The sequence below is a fragment of the Quercus suber genome, unplaced genomic scaffold, assembly GCF_002906115.3.
Source record: "Quercus suber isolate HL8 unplaced genomic scaffold, Cork oak 2.0 scaffold_172, whole genome shotgun sequence".
NCBI lineage: Eukaryota > Viridiplantae > Streptophyta > Magnoliopsida > Fagales > Fagaceae > Quercus > Quercus suber.
Genome location: NW_027069632.1, coordinates 600,127 through 614,708, shown reverse-complemented (window position 1 = coordinate 614,708; position 14,582 = coordinate 600,127). Strand labels below are relative to the sequence as shown.

The following is a 14,582-nucleotide window of genomic DNA, read 5'->3' as shown; positions in this document are numbered from 1 at the left end:
TGACATGAGGGAGAAGAAAAAAAGGAAAACACTTTCTCTAATGAATGTTTGGAAACAAGAAGAGAAAGAGAAAAGAAAAGAGAAGAATTTTTTATTCCTATACCCACGTGAGATTAAGAGTAATAAATTTGAAATTTTGGACAAAGCGGTAATTTCCTTAACATAAAAAGTCAAAAGTTATTGTTTATTACTCTTGTTCCCTTCAAATCCGCCCAAATTGGGCGGATAGCTAAAAGTGGGCCCAGTAGATTGTGTTTCCACTGTTTTCTTTTCTCTCATAGAATCCAAACAAGGGAAATAACATGACTTCCTTTCATTTCTCTTCTTTTCCCTCTTTTTCCCTCTCTTTCACTCTTTTCCAAACATAGTGTTAGAGTTTAAGAGAGAGATAGAAAAGTGAAAAAGACATTGAAATTTGCAAATGAAACAATGGAACTAAAGGATACCTTTATATTAAACAGCGCAAAAGAAATCAAACAACAATGATGCAAAAGAAAATTATTTCAAAAATGTCATAATAGTACCTTGACATATTTCTTCATTCAAATATTTTATCATGATGTTCTCATATTCCTAATTGGACTATCCAAATTCCTTGAACACACTGAAGTCAATCCCACCAAATATGTGGAGCCCACCTCCTTCGGACACTGGCAACAGGTTTTAGCTCCACACGATCATATGCAGCTCCTTTCTACTAAGGGCTTCTTTCTCTTGCGACTATTGTTGATGCTGATTTTTTGTGCTTTTAGTAATTGTTGATGAGAAGTACTCCGAGTTAGGCACAAGGTATGGCATAATTGTCTGCGTAGGATGAAACCTGGACCTCGGAGAAGAGATGGTCTGAGCCTTTTGTGCACAATTCTCTTTGAAATTTGACCACATCTTGGTTGGACTTCTTCATAGTTGTCACAGAAGATACCAGAATTCTGAGGAGGAGAATGAGCACAAATACATTCTACATGGACTCCCATTCCTTTAATGAAAGGAGTAGATTTTTTTGGTGCAAAAGGTGGAAAAAATATTTCACAAAAAAGCTCAACATGATTCCGACAGCCTAGGTTCAAGTCCTGAAATTGCTTTTGCAATGAGCTTGGAGGTCTGCAATAAAACCAAAGATGGTCAAACCTATTTTTGAATAAGACTCCTCTTCTGAATGTTCGTCTATTACCATTGACAGAAATGTCGACATGATAACAATAATCGCTATAATCATCCTCCATTCCAAAAGCAACACATAGGCCAAATGTTGGAAATTTTGGACCCATCCAGAATGATATGGACCTTTCAACACTTTGATGGTTGAACCAATCTGGAATCTCATGTCCAGGTAGTATAATTGCATATTCACTAACTTCTTGGGATATTCTACTAGATAACTGTGGATCCATTGATATGTCGCTTCTGACACCTAAACATGATATATTTGGTGGAAGCCCTAAAATTTCTCCAAACTGTATCATATTAGCAAATTCAACAAATGACAAGTTAGCAAATCTATTCATGTATTTGTGAAGGAAATATAAATTGTTTCTTAATAACTTTGAGAGAGAGGGAGAGAGAGAAACCTGAAGGAATAATTTGCTTGATAATTGTGAATCCAACGAGTGGCAATTTGATGTAAGGACTTTTATTATACTTTGTGGAAGACTTGGAATTTCCAGAAGCTCATTGCACCTTTCGATAAAAAGCGTATGTAATCTCTCAAATATGCCAAAGAATTTTGGGAGGGTAACAACATTGCTATCGGTGATGTATAAACTTTCCAATGAGAGGGGGCAAAAAGAAGTCAATATAAAATCTATTTCTGCGCGAATCTTAAAGAAACTAAGAGATAAATAATTCAAGCTCGGAAAAATATATTGGGAAAGGCCTTTAAAAGAATCGCACGGTGGTCGCCTATCATTCTTCAGTTCCTTTGGAAATATGACATCACCATAAAGAGAGAGCCTCTCAATATGTTGCAATTTATAAATGCTACTTGGAAGATATAGTGAATGATTTCCAAGGAATAAAGTCTTAAGCCCAATGAGATTCCCAAATGATGAAGGCAACTCACAAATACCAGTTGAGTGCAGTGCTAACTTGCCTAAACATTCCATTTCTTGAGAAATATCTGGGAACTTCTTGAGGCTTGAGCAACCTGTAAGTGTTAAAGATGCGAGAGATTTCATCATTAGGTAGCTTGGAAGAATTTGAAGTTTAGTGCAATTGCTAAGTTCCCATACTTCAAGCTTTTGAAGACGCCCGACGGAGTCATGAACCTCAACTAAATTTGTACAATACTTAAGATCCAATTCTTTAATGTTTGGGGCTTGGGATAAGTCAGGTAATTTCCTAATGTATTCACACCAACTTAAATTCACATATTTCAAGGTTTCGGATGAAAAAATCTGTGGAAGAAAAAAAAAATTAATATAGTTTAAGGAAGTAATAATTTATAAATATTAAAGAACATACCTGTGTGAATTGATTCTCCAATCGGCTACGAGACATGTTGAGCGCAACCAATTTTTTAGGACAAAAGTTGGATGGCAACGAAGAAAATGGATATCCAGGCCAATCAAGAAACCTTAATTCATTGGGAAGATATTCAAGGCATCCAAAACTGTTTAGATTATGAATTATAAGAAATCTGAGATTTTTCATCTTAAGAAATTGCCCCTTTAATTGCACTGTCGTTGGTTTAGGTGAGCACAACATTATACCTTGAATTTTATCTGACCCCTAGTTGGACAAAAGGTAAGTGAATCATATTACAAAATAATTTTTTCTATAAAAAAAGGAAATTTATAAGGAAAAGAAAAATAGAGAAGAAAGTGACTACATCTACCATATGAAGAAAAGGGAGAAAGTGAATTAAAACAAATTATACCATATTTTTGGCTAGTATGTCAAGAGCATCCTCATAACTCCATATCCTGCTACGTTCTTTGGGCTTCTGTGGTGATTCTTGTCGAACAATTTCCCGACCCATTTGTTGTAGCAAGTCATGCATTGACAATTTATTATATTGATCAACTATATTAAAGAACATACCTGTGTGAATTGATTCTCCAATCGGCTACGAGACATGTTGAGCGCAACCAATTTTTTAGGACAAAAGTTGGATGGCAACGAAGAAAATGGATATCCAGGCCAATCAAGAAACCTTAATTCATTGGGAAGATATTCAAGGCATCCAAAACTGTTTAGATTATGAATTATAAGAAATCTGAGATTTTTCATCTTAAGAAATTGCCCCTTTAATTGCACTGTCGTTGGTTTAGGTGAGCACAACATTATACCTTGAATTTTATCTGACCCCTAGTTGGACAAAAGGTAAGTGAATCATATTACAAAATAATTTTTTCTATAAAAAAAGGAAATTTATAAGGAAAAGAAAAATAGAGAAGAAAGTGACTACATCTACCATATGAAGAAAAGGGAGAAAGTGAATTAAAACAAATTATACCATATTTTTGGCTAGTATGTCAAGAGCATCCTCATAACTCCATATCCTGCTACGTTCTTTGGGCTTCTGTGGTGATTCTTGTCGAACAATTTCCCGACCCATTTGTTGTAGCAAGTCATGCATTGACAATTTATTATATTGATCAACTGTCACAAGACACTTGTCAATAATTTTTGGAATACCAGATATCGGGTATAAATCACAAGTTTCTAGTATATCCACAACATAGTCCATGTAATGTCCATTGAAGAAACATGCAATATCAAGAAAAATATCCCGTTCAGTTTCGTCTAATTCTTCATAACTTATTTTCAGTATTTTTTGAATACCTCTATTAGGAAATTTTTCATACTTACGTAATGCACTTTTCCATTCAGCTTTTGTTCTTCCATAAAAATCAGCACCCATTATTGTTAGAGCTAATGGAAGACCTTGCGCATAGCGTATTACTTGGTTTGCAAGTTCCAAATAATCTTCCTTAGGTTTGTTTCTCTTGAAAGCATGTTGACTAAAAAGTTCAATAGCTTCTTGTTCATTTAATCCCTTAACCTCATAGGTTGAAAGACCATTTCCAAGAGGAGCTACCAAGTGCTTATCTCTTGTTGTTATAATAATTCTACTTCCCGAAGCAAACCAATCACATTTTCCAAGCAAACTTTCTATTTGATGTAATTCATCCACGCCATCAAGAATTATAAGAACCCTTTTGTAACAAAGACTTTCATTTATCATGTTGATTCCTTTCGATATGCTACTCACTTTCAAATTCCTATCCCCTAAGATTTCAAAAAGAAGTGTCTCTTGCAGTTGGATTATACCTCCATCTGTCTTTGAATTCTCGCTGATATTCTCTAGAAAGCTACTTCCATTGAAAAGATTAAAAAACCTATTATAAATAGCTTTTGCAATTGTCGTTTTACCAACTCCACCAAGGCCATAGATTCCTACCATGCGAACATCATTTGATTCAATATCTAAAAGTATTTTTATGGCCTCAACTCGAGAACTTATTCCGACAGGATATTTAGCAACAAATAATGGCATTCGATTAAATTTCGAATTTGATACTTCTTCAACAATTCCTTGGATAAATTCAAATTCAGTACAACTGCCATTCATAGAGCATTAAAAAAAAATGTAATGAGTTAAAATATAATAAGAAAATAAGAACATAAACTAAATTCAAGATTCAAGATGTTTAGTTTGTACATAACAATTAAAGTTTCACTAATTAAAGTAAGTGACATATAACTCACAGATTGATGAACTATTATTTTATTAACACCTCTTTTGGTGAGCTAGCAAATTAGTTGTCACAGTACTCCTAACCTAATGAATGAGTTAGGCATGGACAACAATCATACACTTATAAAGTTTTCACCTTACATGCATGCAATGCCTTCTTATATAGTACTAACTATACCTTCTTATATAGTACTAACTATACTGAAAGAACTCTCAATAATTCAATTGCCAAAACAATCTTTGATATAATAATGAAAACAAAAATCCAAAACCTCATGTGCAAAAAATACTAAATTATTGCAAGAAAAACAATAACTTTCATAAATAAGATATTTATTTTTAACAATTTCATACTATCTTCTCAGTGATATACGACCATTCCTGAATTCCCTCAACCATAAAATATCGATTTTTAATAATAAGAAATATCAAATTTCTTGCATTCAGTCCCCAATTCACAAAGAAAAATTCAAAAATCATGACCTCTGTCTATATCTACTAACCGTCTTTCACGGGAAAAAATTGACAAAGATTTATAATAAAAAAAATTATTCCTAGGAAACTACTATTCCAAAACAATATATCAATTAATAACAAAAAGAAATTTTAGTGTCCTTAGCTTGGGAATCTCTACCTCTTCTCTCAAGTGTTTGGGTAGTCTCCTCTTTGGGGTTGTTTGAGGTAGAAACAACTAATGAGTCTAAGCAAGGCTAGGGTGTCTAACCTAGGGTATAAATATTATAACCTAGGGGTGGTGTTTTGGTGGGTCGTGTCGAAGTAGTTGAATTATATTACATGGGTCAATCTTAACACAACCCATTTAATAATCATGTCAAAATTGCTAATTCTAACATTACCCATTTATTAACAGGTTGACATGACACAATCTATGTAACATGCTTAGTAAATTGTGTCAAAGTGAGTCGAATCTTTTTTTTTACATGAACCCATTTACACCATAAATAAATAAATAAAAGAAAAAGCACTTGTCGTGTTAGCAATGTAAAAATTCTCCACACCTATTAAAAACCCAATGTCAAAATTACCAAGTTCCCCCTTATTTTTTTTTTCCTTTGGAACCGAGTATCATAATTTCCCACATTTATAAGAACTTAGTCCTTTGAATTTATCTCAATGTAAATCAAGTCACTTCGCCACCATTTGTGATTATTTATAAGATTTTCCTAGTCATATGTATTGCTAGGGTAATAGGTTAGTGCATTGGCAAATCCCAATCAAAACTTAATTTTTGATGTGTTTGAGTCTTAGTTTTTTGTCCAAAAGTGTGTTGAAGATCCATGTCGAAGACACAAGAAAACTACTCAAGAAACTGCTCAGTATAGTGAAGGAACAAACATCTTGACTCCTATTTGATACCTCTCCATTCAATCGAGCTTTCTTAATACCTATCCAATTGATCGAGGTTTGCTAGGTTGCTCTCCACCTTCCCAATACCTGGTTGACTTATGGTTGACCGATTGAGCCTTGAGTATTTTAAATGCCTAGGGTAGTTTCACGGTTCATTTCGAACTTGTCTTTCTCTCACTCATTATGACTCTTCCACCCTTCAAACACCAAATCAAGACTCCCTCTCTAATATTCGACCCTCTCCACTTCCAAGTTCTTGGCAACTCTCACCTAATCCTTCTTTTTGCATTGGTTTATGTTCATGCATTGCATTTTCAGATAGGGTCTAGGTTTTTGGGATTTTGAGTTGTATATATCAAATTAACTATTGACAAAATATATGAACTAAATTGACCATTACACCAAAATGTAAAGACTAAAATTGTGTTTTTGTAAAAAAAAAATACAAAAAAATACAAAAAAGATAGGCATTGGAAGTAAAAAATACGGACTTTAGCCCAAAAATAGCAAAGAAAGAAGATTAATTTTTAAAATATTATCTTAAAATTTAAGTTTTAATAATTTAGGCATTTTTTTTTTGAAAGCAATAATTTAGACATTATACTTATATTATAGAGAGAGAAAAAAAAATGCTAAAATTCTAAACTTATATAATATTTAAATATAAAGTAACATGTAATATGTGTTCCATGGGATTGGAGATGTACAATTTTTTTCTCTTTATATTCTTGGAAATGTTTAGTCAACCAATTATGCTAATATTTAAAAGAAAAAATCCTTTTTAATAATATCTTCTCCAAATATATAAAACATTATTAGAATTAGGAATTTAAATCTTTTTATTAAATCACGCCTTTCATACGTATATCACTATATATATATATATATATATAAAGCTTCATTATATACCTAAATTATGTAGATTGGATGTTGGATAAGTGTATGTATTATGTGGGCATATGTTAAGTCATACTTTTTTTTTTTTTTTTGGGATAAAGTCTTAAGTCATATACATTTAAACATGGTTTTAAAACACGTATGGTCTCTTTACCAAAAAAAAAAAAAAAAAAAACAGGTATGGTCAGAGGAACGGAAAAGCATTCAATTCCCTATTTTCACCGGTTTTAAGCGTTTTAACAGGACCGAAATGATACCTGGTTTCCAGTTGAACCGAACCAAATTGGGTGATTTTATGCCATTACTCATTCTGGTACAGGAATAGGCCCATTTCAACTTGCCAAAAATAGCAAACCATTCTGGACTTTACCGGTTACTTCGATCAGTTTTGGCTATTTTGGTCAGTTTTGGCCATTCCGGGCCAAAAAATAGATTCGGCCCTAGTGGCAACTCCAAGAATTTTGTCTCGGGTGTTCTTGGACAAACCGGAACAGTAACCAACCTTATTCTATTTTGGGACATTTCAGTAAATACAGGCCGAAATTCAAGATTTGGCCGGCATGAAATTTGTGCTTTAAAAAAAAAATGTTCTTAAAATTAAAACAAATTTGCATTCTGTACACCAAAAAACCTCAAAAGGAAAAAAAAATGAAAAGAAAAGAAATGAACAAAGGTACCTATACAATAAACTATAAGATCATTTGAAATATTAATAAAATTATTAATTATTATTGTTTAGTTGTTTCATTAATCTGTTCGTCTTTTATAAACTATAATTTGTTGTATTGTTGTTTTATTAATTATAAAATTATTAATTGTTGTTTAGGAATTACGTTATTTTATAATGAAAATATATATATATATATATATAATGAATCGTTGTTCAAGGTGTTTCGAAATTACGTTATTTTATAATGAAAAAATATATATATTATATAAAAACCTATATAAACTATTAAAGGTTTTAAAGAAGTTGTAAGTACATATTTTAACTAATATGTATTCTTTAAACCCAAATAATAATAATAATAATAAGAAGAAGTTCAATCATTTATAAAATATAATAAGAGTAATAATATGGAAAAAGAAAATTGATGTTAATATTAGTTTTTTTTTGGACTGAAATGGTAGAATACTTTTATTAAAAGAATAACTAAATACATGTAAAGGGGGGGGGGGGTCCGGGGCTCTCATAGACTTAACAGCTAGCCTAGCCCATGGACAAGATATTTATCTTTAAAAAATTCCACCAAAAACACTAGTGGGCTGGCAAAAGTAGAACAAATAAAAAATTTAAAACAAAAGACATAGAATTTAAGGAAGAGAAAGAGAAGATGGACCGAAACCCACAGATAAAATTTAAGCCTAATAGTCACATACATTACCTGTACAACTCGCAAATATAAAGGGAAAGACAGACTAGCAGCAAGACCGAAACCCACCAGAAGAAAAAATAAAAAAGAGAAGAAGAGAAGAAGAAGATGGGCCTGAAACCCAGAAAAAAAAAAAAAAAAAAAAAAAAAAAAAAAAAAAAGAAGAAAGAAAGAAGAAGAAGGGTCCGTAACCAAGAAGATGAAGAAGAAGGTAGGATTTTTTTTTTTTTTTTTTTTTTGAGAATACGTTTGGGTTGAGCCTGTTGGGTATTTAGTTAATAATGTATTTTGATTTAAAAATCTGGTTGGGGTTGGATTTGTTTAGGATTGATGTTTGGGCTTTTATTTTTTGGGGTTGCTCTGTAACAATTTTTTTTTTTTTTTTAGATTTTAGTTCAAAATTTGTTTAGCATAAAACTTTTGAAGGTGTTCCTCATTTTTTTTTTTTAATGGGTAAATAAATAAAAAAATTTAAATTATTATATATAATTTTTTTTTTTTGGATCAGGGTATTCTTGGGAACCCCTTGAACCCAACGTGGCGTCGCCACTGTTCGGCCCGCAATTTACTCTTCTGTGCAGTAAACAAACAAGCAGTTCGCACGTGAAACCAAGGTTGAGGTGTTACCTCAACCATTGGCTAGTTCCTCCAAAAAAAAAAAAAAACCTCAACCTTATGTAACGCCCACTTTATTTATCTGTAAGAGTGAGGAAGAAAGAAACAAAAAAATAAAATAAAATAAAAAGAAGTGTAGAAGAAGGAAGAAAGAAAACTCTGGAGGAGAAAGGAAAGACAAAAAACAAGAAAGATAAAAGTTGTGGAAATGTGGACTGTGGAGAGCGTGACGTGTGCAGATAAAAAGTAAAAGGGCAAAAAAATTAAAATAATATAAAAATGGAGAGAAGAGAAGGAATGGAGGAGAAAATACTCAAAAAGAGAGGGAAAAAAAATGGAAGAGAATGTGTGTTTTTTTTTTTTTTTTTAAGTGAAGGAAGAGAAAAGTTTTGGTTTGTGGGTAATGTTATGGATAAAAACAAAAACAAAATTATGTTGAAGTTTTAATACAAAAATGCTTATTATTAATGTAAAAAACATTTTGTACAAATTCATATTATAGTGGAATAGTTTAATTAAAAATTGGGATATCGCATCTTTTATATTAAAAAAAATAAAGAAATTATGTACTATAGTGGTATAATTAATAAAGAATTTATGTAGTATAATTTTACTCCTGATGGCATTAAGGCTCCATTTGGTTGGAATGGTAAAAAAGTGAGAGGATAGAAAATTATAGGAGAATAGAAAATATTTTAATTTCTCACATTTTTGTTTGATTGGGAGTGAAAAAATTGAAGGATAGAAAAAGTGAGTTTGTAAAAATTTATGCATATACCTTTTTAAAAAAATGATGCCCAATTAAAACCAAAAAAGGATAAACAACAAAAAAAAAAAACCAATAACCTAAATTTATACGCATATACCCTTTTAAAAAAATGATGTCCAATTAAAAACAAAAAAGGGATAAACAACCAAAAAAAAAAATCAATTACCTAAATTTATTAAAAATAAAAATCATTTCTAGAAAAGAAAAACAAAAAAATACAAAAGAAAGCAAAAGGGAAAAAAAAAAAAAGAATATGAGCATGGGACGTGTAGGAAGCCTGCCTAGTAAATAAATTAAAAAAGAAAAAAAAAATGAGAGGCAACATCTAGGAGGAAAGAAAAAGAAAAAGAAAAAAAATGAAGAGCAACGTGGACAAGCCTATATGCAAGTGAACATGGGCATTTTTGTCCAAAAATAATGTCCAATTTTCCCTTCAGTTTTCTCTATATTCTGGAGAGAAAATTTTTTGGTGGGCCTAAAAAGAAAACACATGCGTCCCCCCATTTATTTTCCTTAATCTCTACCAAACCAAACACACTCTAAGTTTAGGCTTTAGACATGAAGTTGCATGGAGAGTCCAATTAGGTGAAGGCATAATCTTATTGGAGTCCTACTTCTAATACTTGAACAAAATTTATTACAAATGCCTTTTAAAATTTTCTAAATAATTTGCGAGAGAAATTCCTAATTAGTTGGTATATAAGGCAACCTAATATTAAGTTCTTTTATTTCTATCATTAACCTATAACTAATTACTTTAGTAGAAAATGTGATGACAAAAAAAAAAAAAATCTTTCAAAATTTGTCAAAACTTAGGTAAAAAGAATAAGAAGAATAAGCAAACAGTTAGGTTGGGTAGTTGTTTAACAATAGAATATAGTGGTCATCATAAAACCATTAAAACTCTAAAAAGTACAAGACTAATCACTAAATACATACTTGTGCTTGTAATGCCGACCAGGTATATTGGTTGCTTCATGTAGAGCATCCCTCCACCTTTGTATTTTTTTGTTATCCTTAAATTTTTCTTCATGTTGAGTGAGTGCTTCCCTAAATTTCCCTTTTTGGTTACGAACATCTGATGGATCCACATTGTAAAACACCGGTAGCACCAATTGATCATTCTTACACTCAACAATTTTAACAAGTTCATCCAAGCACCAAGTAGAGGATGCATAGTTTTCAGAAAATATGATTATTGAAATGGTTGAGTTTTCAATGGTTTTGAGAAGTTCTGCAGAAATTTCTTCTCCCCTTGGGAGCTTATCATCAATGAAGGTGTTAATACCTTGTTGACATAAAGCATTATACAAATGGCTTATAAAACTAAGACGGGTATCTTCACCTCTGAAACTCAAAAAGATTTGAAAGTTCTTGGGTTGGTGCGTTAAAGAGAAAGAGGAAGATGAGGCTACTTTGCTAGTCACAAGTGCCATCAAGATTTATGAGCAACTGGATGAGAAGATTTGAAATTGAAAGGAGAAGGAAAGCTATGAAGTGGCTTGTCAATATATAACTAAGTAAAGTGAATGACGAATCTTGGGTGAGTAAATGGATGCAAGAGGAGACTTTGATTTAGTCTTGCATTTAGTGCGACCAGTAACTTTTTAAACTTTCAAGAGACAATAAATGCTGTTTAAATTTCAATATCATGGAAATTTTTGAGTGAAGCCCAAACTAACTGTTACAAACTCATAGGTAGAACACACCTTTGAAAATTAGCTTGCAAGCGGAGGATGTCCAAGAACTTATATACACATGTTTAAGCTTATATTTAATCCATATGAGACACTAGGATCATAATATATCACCATACTTCATAGCCAACATCCACGATAGCTCACTTTATCTACACTAACCTGATAGTAGTCCTTTCTCTCTCTTTTTTGACGGCTCCACTTACCTATCAATTATTTAATGACTTAGTAAGCCATTTTAATTTAGCCTCTAGGTCGCCCTCTCCGAGACCCGACCACAAAGCTGCAACTCATTTGATTTCATATTCAATAAGCTACATTTGATTAGCTGACATAGTGTTTGGCTCTAATACCAAATGTTACAAACATGTGAGTATAACTCATCCTTTAAAACCAGCTTGCAATGAGAAAGTGTTCAAAAGCTTATATACATATATTTAAATTTATACTTAATCCATATGAAACATTGGGATCATAACAATAACTATCTATTTGATCTTTGGAAAATACTTGGGTTGTATACGGGTATTGCTTTGAGCTCTCACATAAGGGTCCCACATGAGAGCCTAAAGCATTGCTCCGGGACTACCTAATTAAAAATTACCCTTGAACTTTATTGAAACCATACCAGTCATTATAATCAAACTTTTCACATTGCAAAATCATAGAAGATTTTGCAAGAAACCAAAAATTTCTGAGTATGAGCTTCCAAGCAAAACTCTACACGCCCAAAATGGGCCCTTATAAAAAAAAATTCGTACTTATTGTGAATGTCGAAGCTTTTTTTTCTTTTACAATATTTTCACAATATTTTTACAACAAATCTTAAGTGGCAGATTGTTACTGGTTGTTATTATTGGGGCAAAAAAGTAATCTTAGTATTAGGTTTAAATTTGAACCAATAACAACTAACCATCTATGATTTGTTGTGAAAATATTGTAGACGTAGCACCTATTATTCTATAAAAATTATATAGTTAAATTTGTAGTATTTTTAGCATTACTCAAACCATGAACCCAACAAGAAAATAAGCCATAAACCCAACCTTGACCTCAATACAAATGGAAGATCAAAGTAACAGCTGTAGGTTGAATCATGAAAAATTATCTTATGACCAGATTTTATAAGACACTTTTCCCACAAAAGGTGTAAATCTTATGCATACATGTCCCACATAGATACCCTGCATATACCCATCTTCCACGCACTCCTACAAAGTTCAAAGAAAGGCCCACACGTTTTTAACTTTTCTAGAAAAATAGCGATATTTGATTCTTTCTCTACAGACTTCTTCTCATTTCCTTGTTTAGTACAGAATTCTTTCTCTACAGACTCTTCTCTACAGACTTCTTCTCTTGTTTACCAAAAAAAAAGACTTCTTCTCTTTTCCTTTTCTTAGGATTCCCCCAAAATTAATTCCACTACAGGCATGAACAGGACTTTTTGTCAAAACTTTCACTCTCTTTCAAGTCAATTGGACCTACCAAAGGAGAAATGAGCGTCTGAAAAGTTCGAAAAGTCTATTGATTTCTCTATATATAAAAAGAGAAATCAATAGGTGTAAATCTTATACATACATGTCCCACATAGATACTCTGCATATACCCATCTTCCACGCACTCCTACAAGGTTCAAAGAAAGGCCCACACGTTTTTAACTTTTCTAGAAAAATAGCGATATTTGATTCTTTCTCTACAGACTTCTTCTCTTTTCCTTGTTTAGTACAGACTCCTTTCTCTACAGACTCCTTCTCTTTTCTCCACAGACCTCTTTCTCTACAGACTTCTTCTCTTGTTTACCAAAAAAAAAGACTTCTTCTCTTTTCCTTTTTCTTAGGATTCCCCCAAAATCAATTCCACTACAGGCATGAACAGGACTTTTTGTCAAAACTTTCACTCTCTTTCAAGTCAATTGGACCGTAGCGTGTCGAAAAGTCCGAAAAGTCTATTGATTTCTCTATATATAAAAAGAGTCCATGCTTAAAGCTACAGTAACACAGCTACCGTAGATTTGGTTTATTCAATTTCACTGTTTCACTTTTACCGGCTATTCTTTTTTTTGGGCAATATCTTATAGAACACGTTTTTTTTTTATTCTTTTTATATACATATAAGTTGTTATCCTTAAAAAAAATATTAACACAACAAATTAATTGTAATTAGGAGATGTTTGGTACATGTACTTAAAAATATGTGTCTTGTTATTTAAAAATATGTGTGAAAATATGTGTGAGTAAAAAATATATAAAAATACATATAATATTGTTTAAAAATTGAAAATTATTGTATGAAATGATGTACCAAACACTCCTTTAATGCTTAAAGTTATTGTAGTTTTGATTTATCCAATTCCCACTATTTCACTTTCACCGGCTTTCTTTTCATTCTCTCTTTTTTTTTTTTTTTTTGGGTGTGGATAATATTGTATTGAACACGCTTTTTATTTTTATTTTTTTATACACATATGAGCTGTTACTCTTAAAAAATATATATTAACACAATAAATTGCCACAATATAACAATTGTAGAGGTGTAAATTCTATATAGGCCAAAATAAAACAATAAAACGTCATACTGGAACCCCACATGTCTTTTATCTTCTATGAGAACCTTGCACCTCACCATTTTCCAACATTGTTGTCCCTACTCCATTTGCAAAAGGGCTCAAAGTACATACACCCTATTCCTACTTCAACAGAAAAAGGAACTTCGATAACCTTGTTAGGTTTGCCCACACCACCATGGGCACTGATTCTACTTGTTAGGAAGATAAACAACTTAAAGAGTTTCTTTAAATAATTAATATAACATATAGAAACACAATTAAACCCAAAAGGCCTAAGCTTAATGGGTATTCAATGTGGGACTTCACTTCTTTCTCAAAAAAAAAAAAAAAAATGTGGGACTTCACTTACATGTGTATATTCAACAAAACTTCCAAGAAGTTTATAGTTAATAATATAGTCTTACAAGTTACAACCTTGTTTCTTTATGGGAACACCACAACTGATTTTCTTTTCGTAGCCTTTTAGTATAAATCTTCACTCTTCACTTTAATTTGTTTTTTATTCAGTACTCTTCAAATAAATTCTCTCAAAATTAGCTTAATAATACCAATAAAATAATAACATGAAACAATGCACTGATACGTACATACTAGTATC

At 31.8% G+C, this 14,582-nt stretch overlaps 2 protein-coding genes across 3 annotated transcripts; both read right to left on the bottom strand.

Annotated features, from left to right (window-relative positions):
- Positions 1 to 430: 430 nt before the first annotated feature.
- LOC136069478 (disease resistance protein RPP2B-like) lies at positions 431 to 3,010 on the bottom strand. Of its 2 annotated transcripts, XM_065778051.1 has the most exons (5): positions 2,876 to 3,010; positions 2,461 to 2,727; positions 1,569 to 2,393; positions 1,172 to 1,454; positions 1,005 to 1,101 (listed from the first exon to the last, which is right to left on the bottom strand). In XM_065778051.1, the coding sequence occupies exons 1-5, from the start codon at positions 2,996 to 2,998 to the stop codon at positions 1,064 to 1,066; spliced, it is 1,536 nt and encodes a 511-aa protein (XP_065634123.1). In that variant the 5' UTR covers positions 2,999 to 3,010; the 3' UTR covers positions 1,005 to 1,063. The 2 variants fall into 2 exon arrangements, with proteins under 2 accessions (XP_065634122.1, XP_065634123.1); XM_065778050.1 differs by having other exon boundaries at positions 431 to 1,454.
- Positions 3,011 to 3,021: 11 nt separating this feature from the next.
- LOC112027080 (disease resistance protein RPV1-like) lies at positions 3,022 to 11,339 on the bottom strand. Its single transcript, XM_024059747.2, has 3 exons — positions 10,661 to 11,339; positions 3,455 to 4,562; positions 3,022 to 3,306 (listed from the first exon to the last, which is right to left on the bottom strand). The coding sequence occupies exons 1-3, from the start codon at positions 11,155 to 11,157 to the stop codon at positions 3,022 to 3,024; spliced, it is 1,890 nt and encodes a 629-aa protein (XP_023915515.2). The 5' UTR covers positions 11,158 to 11,339.
- Between the last annotated feature and the right edge of the window lie 3,243 nt (positions 11,340 to 14,582).